At 36.2% G+C, this 22,615-nt stretch overlaps 2 protein-coding genes across 4 annotated transcripts in view; both read right to left on the bottom strand.

Moving 5' to 3' along the window:
• The window catches only part of LOC136259856 (uncharacterized), a 32,782-nt gene extending 25,056 nt beyond the window's left edge, over nucleotides 1–7,726 (bottom strand). The window contains exon 1 of the mRNA XM_066053415.1: nucleotides 7,484–7,726. The gene's annotated coding sequence lies outside the window, so the exon portion shown is untranslated. The remainder of the gene's footprint in view (nucleotides 1–7,483) is intronic.
• Nucleotides 7,727–10,773: 3,047 nt separating this feature from the next.
• Nucleotides 10,774–22,615, bottom strand: part of LOC136259811 (uncharacterized) — a 43,128-nt gene continuing 31,286 nt past the window's right edge. For all 3 annotated transcript variants that reach the window (XM_066053372.1, XM_066053364.1, XM_066053380.1), the window contains 7 exons: nucleotides 19,493–19,778; nucleotides 15,471–17,590; nucleotides 14,938–14,974; nucleotides 14,481–14,792; nucleotides 14,393–14,427; nucleotides 13,052–13,130; nucleotides 10,774–11,072 (listed from right to left, as the gene is read on the bottom strand). In XM_066053372.1, the coding sequence (XP_065909444.1) occupies nucleotides 11,053–11,072; nucleotides 13,052–13,130; nucleotides 14,393–14,427; nucleotides 14,481–14,792; nucleotides 14,938–14,974; nucleotides 15,471–17,590; nucleotides 19,493–19,778 (2,889 nt within the window). In that variant the 3' untranslated portion in view covers nucleotides 10,774–11,052. The remainder of the gene's footprint in view (nucleotides 11,073–13,051; nucleotides 13,131–14,392; nucleotides 14,428–14,480; nucleotides 14,793–14,937; nucleotides 14,975–15,470; nucleotides 17,591–19,492; nucleotides 19,779–22,615) is intronic.

Genomic DNA, 22,615 nt, shown 5'->3' with positions numbered 1-22,615 from the left:
AGTCAACAAACAAGTACACAAAAAGTTTGAAATTTTCAACTAGAATAGGGACCATAGCACATCGATAAAAAGCACTGAAACAAGTTGGAGTATACGTAGTCCATGATAGTAAAACAATAAGAGGTGTTATATCCCTACAATGCTCAAGATACTGTAACGGAAATGCACAGTAGGGATATAACACTTCTTATTGTTTTAACGTGATTTAGTATCATGGACTACTCCAACTTGTTTCAGTACTTTTTATCGATGTGCTATGGTCCCTACTCTAGTTGAAGTTTTTTTTGTGTACTTGTAATATGCAGTGCTATAATATGGCTATATGCATACATCAATTTTCAGTGTTGGGAGTAACGCGTTACATAAGTAACGTGCTACGTAATATTATTACTTTTGTGGTAACAAAGTAATATAACGAAATACGCTATAAAAACAGGTAATACAACTCAAGTTACTTCACTTACAAATGTAACGCGTTACCTAAGTAATATGGGTACTGTAACGAGTCTAATATTACATAATATTATTACTACAAGTAACGAAGTTACTAATCTCGTTAGTTATCCTCTGAGTAACGCCTAGCCACAATGAAGTAACGAAGCCTACTGAATGAAGCTTAATCACCAGCTTCTTACTTAAAACCACAATTTGCACATTGTCCAACAACGCATTTATGTCACATGATAAAGTGGTAGTTTCACACGTGACAGTTTAAGGCTGTGGACACAAAGTAATATAATATGTAATATTATTATAGTTACTTTATTTTATGGGTAATATGTAACTGTAACTAAATAGTTTAGTTGCAAGTAATATGTAATATGTAACTAGTTACTTTTACAAAGTAACTTGCCCAACACTGTCAATATTCATTTAGTCATACCCGTAACTGACAAAAGATCAAAAATGTCAAAACAATGTCCATTACACTATAAACATTTATTGGATATGCAGCAAACTTGATATGTATAGTGTGGTGAGTATACATACCCCTCTTGCTCTCACTTATCTGAAGATAGCATGGTGTATCAAGAATGACAGACAAGATGTAGTGTGGTACATCAGTAGACACTAGTACTTCAGGATATGATTTTTACACAATTTCTATACTCGTCATCAGTTTTAGTTGTGTCATCATTATGCATATGGCTATCTCAGTACACTCACAAGAGCACTAGCTATGTTACACGCAGTATATGAAAAGGAGTGAATGACTAACTACTTTATGTGTTATAGAAACAATTGATAATTCCACAGCAGCTACATGAAAATTAATGAGGATGGCATATTGGATGGTGCTGTTGTTTGCAATATCACTACTTGTGCTGCTGACACATATTTTTGTAGATCCCCAGATACTGCTTTCAAACAGCTTACAAGCTGATAATCCAAACATTATGCATAATTATATACAAACTTTTCAAATATTAATTTGATGTTTCGTTCAAAAGATGTATGCATATACCGGTATGTGGAACAGAGGTCTTGGTGACCCACAGTGCTTACATGGCAATACTCTCTGATTTCTGCAATTGAAAATTCACACTCCTTGCAGAGCAGTGAGTGCTTTTATGTATTCATTCACCTACTGAGGATACCATCTAACTATTCTTCAGTGATGTCTGCAGCAGCTGAGAACACAGTATGTACCAGTACTGTAGGCTTGTACTGACTAGCAGTTGTGTTTTGCGCCCTGTTCAACCCTGATAACCAGCTGCATCTAATCAGAAACACTAATTTTAAAGCTCTGAACACTCCCATAGTCTGTTGTTCAACAATACTGCTCTGCTTGAGGTGCTGTCAACGTCGAACTTCAATGCTGCGCAATCGCAATTATTCCTACTTATTCCTACTGGCCCCAATGAAAATGGCCGCCGGTCGGTTACCATAGTTTTAAAAAAGTGGGCGTGGTTTTGCAAAGCATCTATTAGGAGTTTTTGTTGTTAAAAGCCGTTTTTCCATAAACCTATTAGGGTCATTCCATGTCAAATCAACAAGGAATTTAGGGTCACCTCCGGATTTTGATGAAACTTAGTGTGTTTGTAATACCTGTGATGCGTATCACTCATGCAAATATTTAGCTCCATACACCCAATAGTTTCTGATTTATGACCACAAGTATTTTGAAAATTTCATAAAAAATTGGTCCATCTCTAAACAATTTGAGAATGATTTTACTGATTCTGCTAGCTAGTTTTCGCTATAGATCTGTGTATAACTATAGGCCACTGAGCTATCAAATTAACACTCACCCCAGCTAAGATTACAGTTATTGAACATTTTGAACCTGAAACCCCCTCTGAAAATTTCTAGATCCACCACTGAAATTACATTAACTCCAATACATAGGTAGTCTTTCAATACAGGTGATCACTAATACAGGCTGCACTGTACCTAGACACTTTCACTCTGGAAGACAAACTTGGCATGGCCTTGTGTAAGTGGTTATTGGAGTGCACACTCCCATACAGCAATAATAGACTTCAAAATCCCACTGCATACCAGAACATAATTCATTATATCTCTTGAGCCCATTGGGGTCCCACCCCAAAATTTTATTAAACATAGATCATGGTCAATCATTAGTCATAAAAAATTTCAAAGAATTTAAAGCAGCCTTTTTCGAAATACAGTATAAAGGATTAAAATTTTAAATAAAGTACTTTTGAACCATAATTAAGTAGATATCCCATAATTTAGGGATCACTGGATAGGTCAGTCAACAGTCTTCCATCAGTGAAAATTGTGTTTAAAAATATTTACACAGTGCAAAGTTACAGTTGATTTTGTAACTAGAAATGAACCAATTTTTCATGAAACATTCAAGTGGTCATAAATCAGAAACTATGGGATCATAGATAATATATGAACATGGATTGGAAACAGAGAAGGGTGGAAGCGCTGCTCGAAAACATTATGTTAATTGCATACCTCTGTTTAAAATTTCACGTGAGCCTCAATAGTCACAATACAAAACTAGCGAACAGTGGGGATCACTGGGAATCATTAGATATTTAGATTGTACTTCGTGTAAGCATTACGATGATGTACTCTGTTTTGTAAAATCACTTAGTTTTCAGTGCAAAACTGATGAAACACTTTCGCGCATAGTATGCTTGCACTAACCAGGTATGTATATTCTTCAACAAGACAGCTAGTGATTCCATACTTCATTACACCATTTATATGATTTAGTTAATCACAGAAAATGAGCATTTCGCATAATTCATTTTAACGGTGCTTAAACCGCTTCCACCCTCCTCTGGATTGGAAACGTCTATCCTAGTTACGGTGCGCCAATACATTGGAAAATTTATTGAAATGTACTGGGTGGCTGTTTGGTTTTCTCTCGCTCGTTTAAAGGCTAGTTTCAAGGCGTGGACATTCCTTTTACATTGTTTATTGTGTAACGTTTTGTACTGAACAAGAACACAGCTTGTCTGTGGACATTGGAGGGAATATCATTGGCGACAGGTGGATACTGGCAGGTACGCGTTAGCAAATATTTCAGAAGCATCTTTACCAGCTAATGTAACATAGCCTCAACCAAATAAATGTATGATAGACTGAAATGAATTTTTAGCCAAAGACTTGTCGACTTGGGTAAAACAATTGCCCAAAGTAGCGCCTGTTTTCTGTCGTTTTATCCAAACAATCTGAGTATACAGTGAAGCATTGGATATCTGGTTAGCTAAAGCCACTCTACCTGCTACAAGTGAAGTTAAGAACAGAAAACAAACGATGCTGCACTTTTTATTTCTTCAGGAAATTTTCCCAACCGTTATAAAACACTATACTTCACCTTTAACTTGTGCTGTTATTTGCTACTCACCAGTATCCATAACCAGTCCAGTCTCCACTTAGTGTAGATGCTTTGTAACCCAGCTGTAACCAACAAACACGTATTTGTAGCTTATAAGAAATGTAAAATGTTCCACCTGTAACGACTGTAAACTTTGGATGGTCTATGACATCACTACGCATATAATATGGGCGTTTCCAATCCATGATTCGTATATTATCTATGATGGGATGTATGGAGCTAAAAATTTTCATCAGTGTCCGAGAAGTGACCCTAAATTCCTCGTTGATTTGACATGGAATGACCCCTTAAAAACTGACAAAAATCAGAACTACAATCCCTCTTTTCTCAGGAATGGATTGAGCAAATTCATTCAAATTTATGGTACAGTATTACACAGGTCCCTAGTGGGATAGCACACAGAATGGTCTTCCCAGGTGAATTTAGTGTAATTCAGCAGCTGGTTCTTAACTTTTACATACAGAGATCTACTGTAGCTGATGGCAAACTAGAAAGCTGTTTCATAGTATGGAATAATCATGTCCTTGAAACTTTATATAACTGAAGCTGCAGATTCAATATTGCACGCATAGCACTTTGTGTGAGATGTATCCATTGTTTCAGATACTACATCTTTGATATGGCATTAGGTGTAACTGCATTAGGTGTAACTGCATCAGCACACATATAGGAATGTAATAGTGAAAGGATATCCACACAAAACAACCAAGCTGTGAAAAAAGATGCAGCCTTAAAAACCTGGGTGAAAAAAGTTGTGTAATCAAAAGTAGCAGCCAAGAATTGACTGTAATGACTAATAAATTTTAACAATTACACAGCCAGCCATTATTAAAATTTATCAGCATTAACATCATTGCAGTCATTTCTTGGCCGCCACTTTTGATTTCACAATTTTTTACCCAGGCTTTTTAAGGTTGCATTTTTTTCGCAGCTTGGCTGTTTTTGTGTGGACATCATTTCTTTTTGTAATTGCAAGTTTCAAAGCGAGCCTATGGTTGGCCTTGACACTTCCTTTTGACTCACCTTTGAGCTTTTTCCAGGAATTGGCGAAGACTATGTATTTATAAAGCACTGAAATAAGATGAATTTTGAAATTGCGAAGATAGCTGGGTAGATTTAATTCATGGGAGATGCCCTACCTTGAGTAAGTTTCCACAGCATTACTGTTCAAGCACTATCGAGTTACAGATATATAAAAATGGCATTTTCTTGGTTCCGTAAAATAAGTATGTCACCAGCTGTACTTGGCTCACAACACACTTGATATAGGCTATTTTCATAATCTTTGTAGTATTCTAATACAGCACACATTTTTCTGAGCACTTCATTACAACACATATAAAATGTTCCAGAATTTCCACGAGTTATCATTCTAGTGTACTAAACCAGAACTTTCATTTATAATGTAGAAATTAAGTAAGGTGAGCGACTGACAGCAGTGACAGAGTGGTAAGGGCTTGGGTATACAGGTGTGGAGGTCCCTGGTTTGAAACCTGAGAATACCTTTTGACGATTACTTCTCAGTGACTGTTTTATTGAAGTATCAATTGCATTTTTTCACATGCTTGGATTTGCTTTATATCTCCTAAGCTAAGATGCTCAGTCCTTTCAAACCACAAAAGGTTTGCACTATGATAGTAACTTCATGTACAAACCACTTTTCGAGTTATTCTGTCAAGCAAATCACCCTGTAGGCGTGACAACACATCACTTTTGCGATTTTCAAAAGTGCACATAATTCTGTTGCTCTTAGTGTGATCTCTACAAAAATTGGGTTGTAAATGTGCTGCATTATGCTCTTATTGCCCCACAAATTTGAAGTCAATCAACTGAAGCATGTGTAAGTTATAGCAAGTGGAGTGAAAAGAAGAAAAAGAAGGAGAAGATAAGACAAACTTTGAAGGAGCATATCTCAGTGATGGCTGGGTGGATTCAACTCAAATTTGGAATAAGAGGTGCCCTACCCCAAGGAAGTTTCAAGACTGGTCAATTTCTAATCAGGCACTATTGAGCTACGAATACATGAAAACAGTATTTTCTTGGTTCATGTAAAATACACACTTGATTGTCGCACATCCACACTAGCCACACGACACACTATTGTGTGTCCTGATAGTTTCAATAGATCCAGAGTTTGTACTCCCCATGGATGTACAGAGTATCTGTAACTGCTAGCAGTTCTGTTGGATGGGTACAATTTGTTCAATGAAATAAATTTCTCTAAAGAATTTTGTTCCCCCTCCATTATTCAATCTTGTAGTGCCCTTTACTAAATGTGACTAGGGTGGACTGGATAAAGCCAATCTGACCAAATATGGAGTGACACTTCTAAAATATAGAGTGATTTCCAGTGCTTAGAACTCTATTTCAAGTAGTAGTGCTTCCCAGCCGAGTATTCAAAGATTCAGGTAGAGATCACAATTCCTAGTGCTGATAAGGACATTTCCTTTGTGACATAATAGAACACCTTCCATCAAACAGGTCAGAAGACAGTAACCAACATCCGTATAGAAGTGGGAACTGTGTGACTTATTGTGGTGCACAACTTATGATCCCTTACATTACCTGGCAAAACCAGACCAAAATAGTTAAAAACCAGTGTTGGACAGTTACTTTTTAAATGTAACTTGTTACATGTTACATATTATTTACAACTGAACTATTTAGTTACAGTTACATATTACCCATATAATAAAGTAACTATAATAATATTACATATTATATTACTTTGTGTCCACAGCCTTAAGCTGTCACGTGTGAAACTACCACTTTATCACGTGACATGATTGTGTTGTTGGACAATATGTAAATCTTGGTTATAAGTAAGAAGCTGGTGAATACGCTTCATTCAGTAGGGTCCGTTACTTCGTAGTGGCTAGGCGTTACTCAGTGGATTACTAATGAGATTAGTAACTTCGATTCGTTACTTAAAGTAATAATATTACGTAATATTAGACTCGTTACAGTAACTTCATTACTTAGGTAATGCGTTACATTTGCAAGTAAAGTAACTTGAGTTATATTACCTATTTTTACAGCATATTTCGTTATACTACTTAGTTACCAAAAAGGGTAATAATAATTATTATGTAACGCGTTACCCCCAACACTGTTAAAAACAGTATATCTACTTGTACTGGAAGTAAGTAAAAACTATTATGCCTCACCTTCACCCTTGCTTGAATTTATAACCGATATCACAGTAAAATTCCATGCATCTCATAATCTGTACAGAGTCTTCCCGCTACTGTACCACTGACTTTTATTTCGTTGTGATGTAGCTAATGATATTAATAAACTTCCAAATGTATCGAAAGCATGGTGTCTATCTATCAGGATGCGTACTTGTAAAGTTGTCAACATGTTAGTTAACACAAAATACATCCAGCATAGCTAGCTGCTAACCGGCCATCTGATACTTTGAATTGTTTACCTATATTGTTGATAAAAACTATCTAATTACACTTTACGCTGCTTTCACACCGTTGATCATGAATTTAAAGAATGTTCGAGGGAATGTTAAATTTCTCAGTATCGCGACAGCTGGGCCACACCATATGGCAAGCACAGGGTGAAGCAGCCCCGTCTAAAAACAGAACATACACTGTACGGCGAGGTTACACACTAGTACAATATACGGATCACCGATAATACACTTACAATTCAGTGGTATGAATCCGAGTATGATTCCAGCTTCTCAATAGCTAGAGTGATCCGGATAAGACCCGGCCTCAGGCAGTGCCAGTCGAACCAGCGGAACCGAGTCGTTGCGGTTCAAAATTGAGACGCTCGAACCCAGCAAGTATTATATACACAGTCTCTCCAGTCAGCAGAAGGTAAAGAACAATCCTTGATGGCAGTGAATGATAAAACCGCAGAACCAAGACAATAAACAACGCAGTCAGAGGCGGGGTCAGAGGTGAGTACCACCCTAATCACATGAACGAGTAAAGCCGGGAGCGCCCGCCCTTAAGCAATGTCAGTACTTCGTTAAATTTTTATTTTTATTTTTACAGGATGACAGTATCAGCCAAGTATCCTTCTGTAAACATAGTAAGTGAGTCCTCAGTCACACCCCACAAGTGGGCGTAGCAAGGAAATGAAAAAAAAAGTTTATATACCCAGAGGCAGTAACAAAAAATAGTAGAATAAAAGGTTAACAGATTTTATAAAAAGGGGCCACCAAGTGAGTCTACAAATGTACTACTCCAACGTTTCTACTTCACACATCATATTAGGCCTGGCTTAGGCTGGCTATTGTCCATGCAGTCAGTAAGGAATTGACCTAGCAATCCAGGGGTGTGTGTGGTAGCTATATCCCTGTGAAGAGTTGAGATGTATATACTAATAAGACCATTGCATTAGCTTAAGGCATATCCAGTTGACTTCTTTTTTTTTGTAATAGAGGGTATGCCAGAGGAATGTGTTGTATCTGACAGTGATTTCACCAGTCAGTCCAAATATAATATACGAAATTAATTATATATGCAGGCATTAAACCTGGTGTGGTTTTATGAGGAAGCCAGTGAGAGGGATCACAAAGTGAGCTTCGCCATTCCACCAATCTGGTCCACACTTCTATTTCAATGAATCCAGACATACTCCAAGCTAGGCACTAGCAGAGTTAGGCTAGTTATAGTACATACTCCATAACAGTAACTAGTTACTCATTACTTCTATACCACGTACACTATTGGACAATTTCTTTCAAAAAAAATATCTAAAAAGTCAAAATGCATGCATGGCCCCAATAAATTTTTATTTTCATATATAGTATTTTCAGTGGAATATCCAATGAAAATAACCAATGAAAAACTATAATTTCATGGAGTATTCATTGGTAAGTTTCCAGCAATGGATTTTCACAGGTTTAGTATGCGAGAAAATTTTCTTGGCCATCCATTGAAATTTAGACTTTTCAGAGGGTTTTCAAAATTTTCAGAGGATTTTCAAAATTGTTTCCATTGGGTTTTCACGATAACTCTTCCAGTAGTGTGTAACATGCAGTTGTTACAGTTACTGTGTTTTTTTAAAGTAACTATTGTCACTAAATTACTTACATATGCTTGTTTGTTTACTTTTGTAACAAAGATAATTTCACTTTGTTACACAGCCCAAATCATGGTGTACGGTATTAAAATGTGTCTAGCATGGCACAATAATTGCAGCTCAGAATGTTTGGCTTAAGCATGATTTTTAACTATTGTGATTTGTTTGTTTTGTGGACAATTATAACTAGTTAGCATTACTTACAGTATAATTACTTTATAAAAGTAATACTGTATAATTTTTTTATTACATTTCTAGTTACTCCCAACTCTGTACCTAATATAATTCACTCATATTGTAGACCTAATAGTCCAGTCATTAGGGCAATTGCCTAACTCAGGAGTCTGAGGTCAGAGTTGTCAATTTTTAATTTGTTTAAATTAGTTGGCTATACTTCAATGTGAAAAATCCCATTCTCAGGATACTATACTCAAACCTCTTAAATTCTTACACGTCATATAGACATGAGTTTAAACTGCAAATTACTATTATTTTTTGCTGTTACAACACAATAATGTGAGGATAATTGGGTTTGCTATGCATATATTATATAAAACTTCTTCTACCAGCATTTGACCAATAATGTATTCATAACAAGGAAGCGATATATGTACACAAAATGATTATACAGGTAACGAATACAAAATGCATAGGAAATGTTGTAAGGAAATCTAAAACTATCTTTTAGAATGAAGTTGCAGGGTCTGAGCACATTGCTATATATTGCATTATGATATTAAATTTTAAGTCCAGTAGTAATCTCATAGAGCACAGATTTACATTGTGGATGGATGGCTGTGCCCTATATATACATCAGTTGAAACTAGGTCAACTAAAAATTATGGGCACATTTGATGCATCTGTGTGTTCTATCATGAAGTTCAATGGATTATTTTAGTAGCATAGCCATGCAGCACTACTTGTAAATATGTTTTATTCCAGTGCATGTAAGCAAAGTGGCCCCAGTTGTCCCCAATCAGCCTGTCAATCCTATGCATGCAGATGATAGTGATATATACCAATTTCATCTTTCTGCATAATAAAATTTGTGATGAATACTTTCTTTGATTTATCAAGGTTAAGAGTGATAAGTAAGTATGCTTGAACAGTGGCAATTAGCATACCTTGGCTATCACATTTTCCTCTGTGTGTAGGTACAGTATAATGTATATGCACATTTTAAAGTGTACCACTACTAGCTACAGTATAACACTCTACCTGCAGATATCTATACTTTAATAATATTAATACATGTACATCATCTTCATTTTGAGCAAGTTAATAGGTACCTATATAGCTTGAAAATTGCTAGATAAATGTTGGAAATTCTGCACAATGAGATAAGCCATGTGCACTTCAACTTGATTAGTTAAGTTTTACGGATGAAAATATCAAGCGCATAGGGCCAGTATACAAATAAAACTAGTAATAAAAATTAGCACAAGAATAGTGCAGAAATAACAATGTACCAATAAGGGAGGGATGAAATAATGATAGCCTGCTGGCTTGTAACCTTAGTGTGTTTCGGGAAGATATTTATACCAGTAATTTGTAGGTGAATAGTACATAGTTAGATGCAGAAGCTAATGCTCAAGATAGTGATAGCTATTTTAGCTTAATTTTCTACTTATTAAATCTTTCAATTTGTAAAAAAGTGGGTTGGCCAAACCTTTGAAACAACTAATTAAGCTGAAATGTTGCCTAAACCACATACAAACTCCAGTGCTTAGAATAACTTGATCAGCTACCGACAAATCCCGAGCTCCTATTATGAATCATATACTATAAAAATATTCTCTTACATGCCAGATTAATAGAATAGAATAGCATCCATTCTCATCATGGCTCTCCACAAATACCTTTTTTGGAATACGCTGTATGACTATCACATTACAAAACAATTTCTTATTTTCCAGGGCACAGCTTATATATATGTAGTATATACTTGAAAACCATACAATGCTTTACAAAAAAAGACAAATATATTATATACCTGTATTTTTAATTTACTAGTGCAAATGTGTGGTACATTTCTGCTGTACACTATACTTCAATATTGGAAGCATAAAACACACAGTAATATATTATGCAACTACTATGGTTAATCCCGTACATAGATTATTAATGTCCGTATTACTGTAGTATCTAGTGCGTAGAAAATAATCTGTATGTCAATTTCTTTAATCAGTAGAACTCCTTCCTGATTAAGAAAAAAAACAAATACATAATTTGCATATGTAGTACCTGAGACAATTAATGTTATTTACTTATTTATTAAGACTTTACAGCACACGTGCTGAAGGTCTGTAGGACTCCTGGTCCTACAGCATGTTTAAAGTTGTTACATAAAGTATGTTTGAAAAGGAGAAAAAATCCATGATTGAAACCCAAACCCACAGCCATCTGATTAACGCTCAAACGCTTACAGGAGTCTGCCAGCAGTCAAAATGTCTTCTCCTTGTTAATTTCAAGTATTTGCATCCATAGGAAACCTTAGAGAGTGACTTTATTATCTCAATATGTGACCTAAGTATAATCAGGGAAAACCATCGATGTACAGACATGAATAGATTGAGAAAATATGTGATTTTAATCCTTGGGAAGACCAAAAGCTGCAAATTTTGATATTTTCACTATAGATGCAGCTAAAATATAACTAGTGTTTAACTTACTTTAGTTCATAGCTATTAAGCTAACAATATCTGTAACACAAGCATGCACATGACCGTGCAAGGTTGGTGCATGATGGTCAGGTAAATGGTACGTATATTAAATGAAAGGTTATATGGAGTCTCAGGCCTTAATAGGGGCCACTCAAAGCAATAGGTACATGTGGGAAACTGTCCAAGGTCAGTGGCATTTCTAGGTGCCAGCTAGAGAATTCCACTGGTACATGTCTCCCAATTCCACTTGTGAAAATCAGCAGCCTGAACAAAATGTTTTATGTGCTTTTAAAAAGATAATAATGTCCAGGTGTGACCATGGAGGCTGGGGTTAGGGGAATTAATATCATTAACACGAAGTTGTTTCCATAATTTTTTAGTAGAGGAAAAAAGAAATTTTATATTATGTAGTGTAAATGTGTAGTGTAGCTATGTGGGAAAATCCCTACATAGGCATGTTACCACCATCTGTTCAATTTCAAAGTAGGGATTTTTCCCACATAGTTATGTCATTACATGTTTCTGTATTGACAAGCATTAAGCCTTCCCACAAGTCCCTATCGTGGGATAGCATTCACTGATTAATAGCTACCAGCACTCAAATCTCCTGTTTCACTACATTTTAGTGCTGGAATCTTTGTACCAGTTTGTTAACTTTGTGTTGTAGCGTGCGTAACTATGTAATACACACGTGGCTATGACAGCTTTATTAGAGTATCTCAATCACTACTTGCCTTGAATGAGCTTTGCAATAGAATAAGGGGCATGGATTTACATGTCTAGTTTTCCACTGCAAAAACACAGCTGATTGCAACTAGATCATTAAGGGTATTGTACTGATCATTGGTGGTATGTTTTGATTATTTAGGGATGTGGTCAGACAATGCAATCATTTTATAAGTGCAGCTACTTGTATCAAGTCCACTTACAGTAGTTTAAGCACTTTAAATAGTCTAAAGTTTCTCTAAGGATAGTGCCAATGTGGAAAATTAATGCATCAGTATGGTTTCCTTGCAGGGGAGGTAGCAAGCTACATGTGTAATCATGCCCACCACCCCCTCCCCCTAAATAAACGTATCTCTCCGCTTTGTTTCTTTGCATACAACCATGTGATTAAAAATAAAAGGAAAGGAAAAGTACAGAAGGCAGATACTTGCCAAAACCAGAAAACGCACATGCTACCTATGAGTTTGTTATTGTGGCATGAAATGGTGGTCATGCGCTGCTTCATTTGGCCTCTAGCCTTGCGACTGTGGTCAGGCTGGTGAGCAAGCAGGCAGACAGGTTTTGGCTTTTTTGCAAAAATTCAATATCTGGCAGTGTTTTCTTGTTTTTAATCACTAAGTAAAAGTGATTTTTGTCATGTATGATGTTCTATATATGATGGTTTTTAATAGTAGAATTTTGGGTTTCAGCCATCATTTTAGGGGGAGGAACAGGACTAATATCCAGAACACACAGTAACAATCTCAATTACGCAAAACAATTTTGCATAAATATCACACATATACTATACCTGCAGGTTCAGAAGTGCTGTGATTGTAACTCTGAGAGTTTCTCTTATCACTAGATTCATCAGTTGGTAGTGAAATAGACTGTATAATAGACAAGTACAAGGAAAAATTAGGAATTTTAATAAAATATAGGGATCATTGAAATAAAAAGTAGCAAAACAAAGATATACAAGTGGACATTTACTCCCTAATTCAGTCTAGAAAGACTTTAGGAATTAAATGTCCACTAGTATATCTTCAAGTCTAGGCTACCTCCCTTGTTTCACTACAGTTTATTTCTACGATCCCTAAAAATTCCTATGTTTTATTTGTTTACTGCTTTTGTAACATAATTCTGGCACAGTGCATACCACAATAAAAGAAAGAATGGCGCCATGCTTAATGTTTTATCTGAGCACCTACCCCAAATATAAATTACATGAACCAGCCACTACACTTTGTTTTCAGCTATGTTCAGGATATTAAACAGCAACACACAGTATGAGAAGTGCCTATGCAAAATACGGACAAAGCCATCATGAATTGACACCTTGTGCTGTCATCAAAAGTAAATAGGACACAAAGGAGGACAGAGGCATACCACATTATTAGTATAGACACCTGGAGTGTCTATTTCTTACAATCCACTTGTGAGCTAGCTGAAAAATCCTGTTGCTCCTTGTAGCAGTACTGTTGACATCCTTTGACAAATCGTGAGTTTCATTAGTTATAACTAAAGCCACTGCAATCTTATACATGACCCCCATATTTACCCCTGGCTTTAATTTAAGACCCAGCATTTATTTGAGCCCGGCTGTAATACAGATATATGTATACAGTAAGTCCATGATGCGTTCATTGTATTGTGGTATTTCAGACTAAAGTGCATGACATCTAACAGTGAAAAACTTACAAAGCCCATGGCCTTTTGCCTGTGTGAAGGCATCAGTTAGTCAGTCAGTCAGTCAATCATCCAGTGTGTCGGGCAGTAGAAAATCCCACAGATTTTTAATTTTAAAGTTTTAGATTTTAAGGCACTTTTGGGCTTGGCTATACCTATAACCAATTGTGAGAAAGTGCAAACCTCTATTAAATTACTGTCTAATGTATGTTTTGCTGCAGAGGCATAATTACAGTACATTTTGCTTTATTTATTTATATTTTAGCCCAAAAATAAATATAAAACTCTTCAAAAAATGCCACACTGCAGTAATATTTGAGGATACACTGCTAATCACACTACCGTTACTTTTAACAATGTATCCTGTACTTATGAACACTACATGGTGCTACTAATACTAGGTGATGATAACATATAGTATGTCACTTTAAAACAAATACTACCACTTAATCAAATAAATTACCTTAGGTAGTCGTGATGTAACATCACCTTCACATCCTACACAGGGATACAGCTATCAGAGAGTACCTTACTGTACCACATTACCATACCTTTAGATGAAGTAGTCTGTAAAGATGATTCCATGTCGTTAGCTAATGCTTCAACTGCAATGGTACAATGTGTCTTCATTACATCAAGCATTATATAAAAACTTTCAGTGTATCCAGCTTTCAAAGGCCGTGCAATATAATCCAGTAACTTCATAATCTTCTCAGATTCTCGATTACATGATTTGATATCAGATGCATCATCAACAGTGATAACTCTCTCTGTTATGAAGTGTGGTATTAGTGTGTGGACATTGAGAACTCCAGTTAATTTGGAGTAATTTTCTGTAAACACCGTTTCTTCTGGACATTGCCCTGATAGAATATATATAAAAGTCAAACCTATGTGTATAGCAAGTAATATCAGCTGGTGGTACAATACTGTATGTAACAGATGCTTAGACACTTATGTACAAATACACTTGCACGTGTATTATAATTTTAGAAATGCATATCTTACCTGGAAATTTAATTTGCAGTTTTATATTATTCCGTGCCTGTACAAAAGAAATTCAACACATAACGTAATGTATACTTGTATACAGCACTAAGTGTCACTGTTACTGCACTATTGTTGTTGTTTAGGGCTTAACTTCAAACAGTTTTCTAGCTTGTTTTAAGTTGAATGGTGCCACTAAAGTATGACTGCATGCTTGTGAGCTAGAGTTTTCTTATAAATACCTGAGCATGAAATAATAATGTTCAAGTGTTGTGCTTAGCACAAGATATTGGATACTCAAACACAGCCAGTGAGTCTCTCATAAAGGTAGCATACATGGCAGTAGTCGATAGCTATGCTCATGATAAACTGTATATAAATTACATTAGTGATAATAAACAGGGCTTATATTTTAATTGCAAAATTATATTAACCTGGGTCAATAAACAGTATAAACAGAGATTATACATTGTAGTATGGAAGTCATTGAGGAAATATGAAGGGCTGACAATATATTATGACCTAAGTCAACACATAAAGATGAAATACCATACCTGTGATATTTTTGAATTTTCACACCACAGCTTGTGTGATTTTAATTCAGTCAATCCATGATTTTCACAATGTAATCCACGAGGAAGAGATTTTTGACCAGTCATGTGATCTGATAATAGAAAAATTAAACAAGGCTTGGTTTTGCAGTAAAAACCACACTTCAGATCAACTTTATTACATGAATGTGTGCTGATTTGCTGTAGTGCAGTGATTATTGTTTGTTGGACATCAAAATGAATGGATTCAGAATTCTCTTCAAATTCTGACTGAGTTACTTGAATTTCTAAGTGTGAAACTTTGTCAAGCAATAAAATGTATTGTCCAGACTCGGCTGCACAGAAAGCAACAAAGTTGGAGTAAATGCATCTCTTTCCAGGCAGTTCAACCTGGAGTCTCCAACTCTTGACCTTTTGAACTAACTGAACAACTAAACAACAAAATACTCCTCTTGGCAAAGTACCAGAGTTAAATTGTATAACAAATTCAACACCATGAATAATTGGCATAGATTTTAACAAATCAGATTCTTCATCCTTGTAGGAATCTAATATTGCTAACATCAGATAATCTCTACTGTCGTTTGTAGGATATTGTGTGATGATATTCAAATATTTAAGCAATTCAAGGAAGGACTCAAGTTTAATGCCTCCCAGAGAATCTGTATTGATTTTGCCAATTAAAGATTTACTAAGAATGCCTTTAGATCTCAGATTATTCAAAGCCTTGTGATCAACAATTGTTCCATCAAACGAACAACAAACAAAATTTGTCAAGTTGGTAAATAGCCACTGTGGGTTGCAAATTACAAACTCATCCATGCCAGGAACTTCATGGAAATACAACAAAATGCCAAACATGTGATGAAATCTCAATGCAGCTTTAACTTGTAGTTCTGCAGTATCATCATCACAACCTGAGATCAATTTTTTGTACATTTTCACAACATCAGAAATGATCATGAAATGACTTTTTTGTCTGCCACATACAAGCCTAATTTCCATTTCTAATATCATCCAGGTTACCGGTACTTCATAGGTAGCTTTTTTATCCATAATGGTTTTGATCTCAGTGCGTATCCTATCTACTATTGTACCATCTAAAAATTCTTTCTTTCCAGCAACTGTATTGTCTACTGTAAACAATGCTTTGTTGTCATAGTTCCAAACTGATACACTACCACTGGGTTCTAGTTGTGCAATTAACTTTTCTACTTCTTTGTTAACTTTATCAACCTTCTCTTCTTTAACCATGTCGAGGTGTGTTCCCACAAAACACAAATGAGACTTTTGATCTTCATTACTTTCTGAAGGTGGTATTGGTAGTACACCTGGAAGGGGAATATCTTTGACCATGGAATCATTCAGCAATGCAGTGAGACATTTTATCAAATCTTTGTTGGTGTAATTCAATGGATATGGTTCATAAGACTTGATACCATATCTATAATGGTGCACTTGTACTCGCTCATCAAATCCTTTAGCTCCCAGTACATGAAGCATATTTAAGACAACAAACGTAACAGTAGCTGAAGTATTAACAGCTGGTAACATGTTTATGAACTGTGGTTGACCACCAGTGTCCAGTAATGTGAGGATGTCCCATACTGGAAGTGGCTTTTTAAACTCACTTGTAAGATTGGGAGACTTTGAGTATAATCTTTCTTCTGTAATAATATGCTGTGGTATTTTTAATGGTGGTTTACAACTTTCTGGCTGTGCCTTTGGTAAATCAGTGAACCTACTATCTTTATGAGAAGCTGTTGGTGGTTTTGCAATGACAACGGTACTTTCATTGAGTTCCACATATTTTGAATCATGAGGCGTGGGTTTAGACAGCAACTTATAATGAATACGTAGTTTAAGTTGATGAAGTTCTTCAGCTGGATTAAGATCAACCCACTCTGTCCCTTGTATAGTAGCCTTTCTTGCTATCATGATTTGTTGAGTGTTGCCAAGTCCTGTACTATGGTACTGATCTCTAAACTTCTCATTTTTAAGCAAACGAACAAAGCTGGTTTTTCCAGCCCCTGATGCTCCACAAAACAAAATTTTGGCATGCCGTACCTTCATTGTATAGCCATCTTTTTTTGCTTCATTCATCAACTGTATTACTTGCTCATCTACAACAAAAACCATAAATCTACTTAGTTCAGTACAAAGTGTATAAGCAAATTTCACAAAGTATACTTATATGTGTAGTTACTATATCAATTTACTACATATTACAAGTACACAAAGTACTTATGCAGGTAGTGTTGTCAAGTACAGTATACAACAATTATAATGTACAAATATTATGTTAAAGCATTGGCACAAATGCTGGAAGATAAAGCATGAGGTGTGTGGCCAAGATAATAAAGCATGAAGCAAAGCTGAGTGCTTTATTAATACCAAGGCCAAGTGTATAGAATAAGCAAGGCGATGCAGGGGTGTATGCAGGAGTTTTGAAAAGGGGTTTCCATTGCAGTTACGTGCTGTTCTATTAGAGTGTTAATATTGCCTGACTGCTTTATTAGAGTATATGTTGCTATAATACTACATAGTGCTATGTACCATGAAGCCACCTAACTTCAAAGGCAAATTCCAGGGTACATATCTCATAAACCATGGCTTGCCATGGTACATTTAAGTTAAACCATGGCCTTGATATCTGGTGAGGGAACGTTGGTTTGTTTTTATAAGAATCCTGGTAGCATTCAATTGTGGGAGTTTATCATTGCTCACATGATGAAAACCATGAAGCCGATTTTCCATCTTACAGTACACAGACAGAGGTGATTCAACTCCCTTACCACCCTATGAGTTGACAAATTAAAGTTCAAGGTGAGAACTAGTGTCATGGGTAATTTACAAGCGCTTCTCCGCGTGTTTGATTACGTACCACGCCCACTTTTCGTATATCACGAGGTAACTTACCCCTCTGGATGTTTAGAAAACCGTGTAAACAGTGTTTAAGTGATGTAGCAACTTCGAAACACTTGTAAAATCACTAAATTGAGTGTTTCCGGGATATCCGTAGGATTTGCCCGTTTATGTTAACAAACGTAGTCACAACGTTAGTTGTTGCTGTCCCATAATCAAATTTCACAAGTTGGTCTATGTAATGAATTCGGTGGTCGGTCTCGTATTGGTTTGGGTGATTAATCGCCCGCAGGCTGCTGCATCGGCATGGTACATATCAGTTGTATCACGTGCCCTCGTGATTTGCCTGATATGTACACCCACGCTCTTGGGCCTGACGGCCCTCGAGCTTGGGTGTACATATCAGGCAAATCACTCGGCTACATGATACAACTATTACTTATTACAGTTTTATAGGTCCTGTAATTTTAAAGCATTGCAGGGGCATACCCAAGGGGGTTTCCAGGGGTTTCAAGAAATTCCTTTGGATTTTACACAGTGTTTGTAAAATGGAGAAAGTGGTACTTTAGGTTTCCAGAATTTTGGATTCATCTACACTTTACATCTCTTATCTTAGTTAAGCAATGGTGTCTCACATAATAACATGATCACTAGTACATAAAACACACTAACATCACAGCTTACATACAGGCAGAACTGGCTGTACACTTACAGTACATGTGATAAAAGTAATTATAGTGCATGCCTGTATTGTAGCTACACTATAACAAATGTTTTAGTTAGTATATTTATTAACACTAGTTTACTAATTGGTGATGCCCAGTTGAAACCTGGGGAGTGTTGACTTAGTTGCTGTCATGCATAACATCTACCTCTTAAGTGTAAAAGTTTTATAAACTACAGTTCGTGGACTAAATAGTACAGTTCACACCTGAACTAAAACCATACCAGCATTTTAGATAAGGTACAATTCTTGTATATAGTTTGCGTGCAATATTCCATAATACATGTACTTCATAGCTATAGCTAGCTGATTAGCCTGATTGTAAGATTAGACAACAACTGAGAGTGGATGTATCTGCACTTGTATACTTAAATATAATATAGTTCAAGTAGCACTACATCACCTATATGGATTGCAGTTTAACAAAATTACATACCTTCAACAAATTTATAGTATCTTTTACCAGACTCTGTTACATATTGTTTTTGAATGTTGAATTTAGCTATTCTGTAGATAGCTTTAGAAATTTTTTTATCTCCATAGCTACCAAACCGTCTTTCTTTGGTAGTGCTATCCAGCTTTACTGTTACTCTACCACCCACAAGTTTTGTAGAACAAAGATGATCAAGGACAGAAAGAACATTATCATCACTAGTATCAGCCAAGTAGATCGCAAATCTGTAGAATTTCGGTCTTACCATTTCTGGGTAACTAATAGACACCTAAACACAATTGCAACAAATATTACAAACACATACAGTAAGTATGTAAGGCCACTGTTTAATTTTAATGATTTTCTGTTTTTCATCAGTGCCCGTACGTATTTCCATTGCCACATATATTTCCCCATTATTAACCATTATTTGTCTGAGTAGCAAAATATTGTGAGCATGTACAGTTCAGTTTTCAAGATTGTTGCACTCGTACAGTAGCTACCCCATGCAGTGCAGCCTTATTGATTTGAAAGATTTGTGAAATGAAACCATGTACAGTTCAGTTTTCAAGATTGTTACACTTGTACAGTAGCTACCCCATGTGGTGCAGCCTTATTGATTTGAAAGATTGGTGAAATGAAACTCTCTGACACTGATCATCTGCAGAATTTTACGAGTAAATTTAACTGACCTGTCACTTGAGTTCCAAGGACGACTATATATGTCCCTACATTTAAAGTGGACCAGAATCTTGTGGTTGTAAAGTTTTAGACCATATGCCCCAACTACTAGGGATGCAGAGACAGAGAGTTGAGGTATGATAATAAGCTGTGTTGTGGCAAGTTCTAGGATAATGGATAATGGTAATGACCTGCCTGCCTGCACAAATTTTCTGATGAAAAACAGAATATTACTAAACAGTGGGCCAGGCCTAAATAGTACCCCACTTAATATTGTAATTAATTCTTACCACACAATAATAGGTATCTGCAAGTAACTCAGTTGAATATAATATATTTGGTTCAGCAGAGTAACACGAAGGTACTTATTTTGATCAGTATATATAACAAACCTATTTAAGAAGTGAAATCCACGAAGGTTGCGGCCTTCAAAAACCTGGATGAAAAAAGTTGTGAAATCAAAGGTGGTGGCCATGAAACAGCAGCAATGTTGTGGATGATAATAAATTTTAATAAATTTATTATCATCAACATTATTGCAACCATTTCATGGCCACCACCTTTGATTTCACAACCTTTTCATCCAGGTTATTTTAAGGCCGCACCTTTTTATACAGCTTAGCTGTTTTGCGTGGATTATTACATACTTTAAAAATAATCACCTTTGTTGCAAAAGTTTTAGAGCACTTGGCCAGAAAACAACATTACATGAAACAGCTGCAAGGATCATTGACAGACAAGAATATGTGCTACTATAAGTTGTTTTCTTTGCTAAATGAGTTTCGGAGCTCAATAACTGACAGGTCATGTAATGAAGTTGAAACTATCAGCACATTTTGGGTAATTCCCACTTAAGTTTGAAAAATACATGTCAATATGCACCTGCTTATGTATATATTGTTAACTACATCACTTTAATTTGTTGATGTAAAGTGGAACCACATGCATATGCAGGGGGATTCAATGTGTATTAGCTCTCCATGCATTTGATGTGATTCGATTGTAAATATGATTTTTTTTCCTGGGCTAGATGAATGTCCTTGCCACCAGCACTGGGTGCCAAGTGCTGGGCAGCTGGATAACACCAGCGTAAAACAAAACTATACAAGGGCATCAGCATTAAGCCTGTCCTGGGAATAGGCTGAATCGATGCTAGCCATTACAGGACAATGCACAGAAGATTCATACCTCCTCAAGCACATGACGGCACCCCTTAAGAGACAGAGAAGCAAAATAAACAGTGACTATAATTCATCTCTCACTTGTCAGCCAACATGGAAGCCAGCTTCTTGTACATTGTGGTAGCAGATGGCCCCATACCACCACAAGCAGAAAAGACATGCCCTCTCAACCTCCCTCACACTCTCATCATAAGCATACCTATTTTCTTGCTCATTGGTTACACATGCAGTCTCACCAATTTGAAGTTTACATGTACATACTGTAGGTATGTAGCTAAGCAATATTAGAACACTAAATTGTTATTATAGACCATGTGCAACCTAGGGAGTGGTCCTCTTATAAAATTATATGCACACAATAAGATTCAATTTGATGGCAAAAATGTATGCGCTCTGTGCTAGGAAAATTTATAAAATTTTTGATGCAAAGGAATTGCTACTATTTGATAAGTTACTAGGTAATACTGTAGCACTCAATATACAGTACTTACATGTGCTGTGGCAAGTTATTCTGCTTAACCCTTTCCAGACCAAATTAACAGGTGAAAAAATACGCGTGCTTGATGTATTGATGGATTCAACCTTGTATCTCCCAAATTGCGTGCTGGCTGCTAAAACGAACTTGTACTAACCTTGGCCAGGTCTTCAACGAATAACCAGACCAATGGAAAACCAGAACTCTCCTTGTAGTGTTAGACCTTCTTCTTTTCACGGTACAGTAAGCTTTTTGCATCCTTCTCTTTACGCGTTTGTTTCTCCTGAAGTGTTTACCCTATCAACAAAAACTAACTGCCATCTTGTCGAGTATGATGTGGTGAATCCATAATGTCCCAAGTCCGTGCACGCAAGTATACAGAAGTTATGGCCGTTATAAATTCGATTACGAGCAACGAGTTTGAAAACTGAATCGCCTTGTTGAAAACCGCTTTGTTTACCCTTTTCCCCTTCATCCAAACGCTTAAACCTATATATCCCCGATTCCCCATCCATCAAAGAATTCATTAAACTTTATCCCACCTCTGTACCTTGAAATGTGCGGAAGTTACATTCATTAATGTAATTGTGTGTAAAAACCGGGTCTTTTAGGCCCCTAATGGGCTGGAAAGGGGCCTAATATAACCCTTTCCAGCCCGTCAGGGGCCTAATATTAATTAATTACTTTAATCAAGAACAGTTATGTATGTGCAATACAATTGTCAATACTTTTGGCCCTAACCTTTCCCACAAAATATCATGAAATTTGAAGCTCTAACAACTTTATACT

This window comes from Dysidea avara, chromosome 1 (genome assembly GCF_963678975.1).
Source record: "Dysidea avara chromosome 1, odDysAvar1.4, whole genome shotgun sequence".
In the NCBI taxonomy this organism is placed as follows: Eukaryota; Metazoa; Porifera; class Demospongiae; order Dictyoceratida; family Dysideidae; genus Dysidea; species Dysidea avara.
This window is presented reverse-complemented; position numbering and strand designations above follow the sequence as displayed.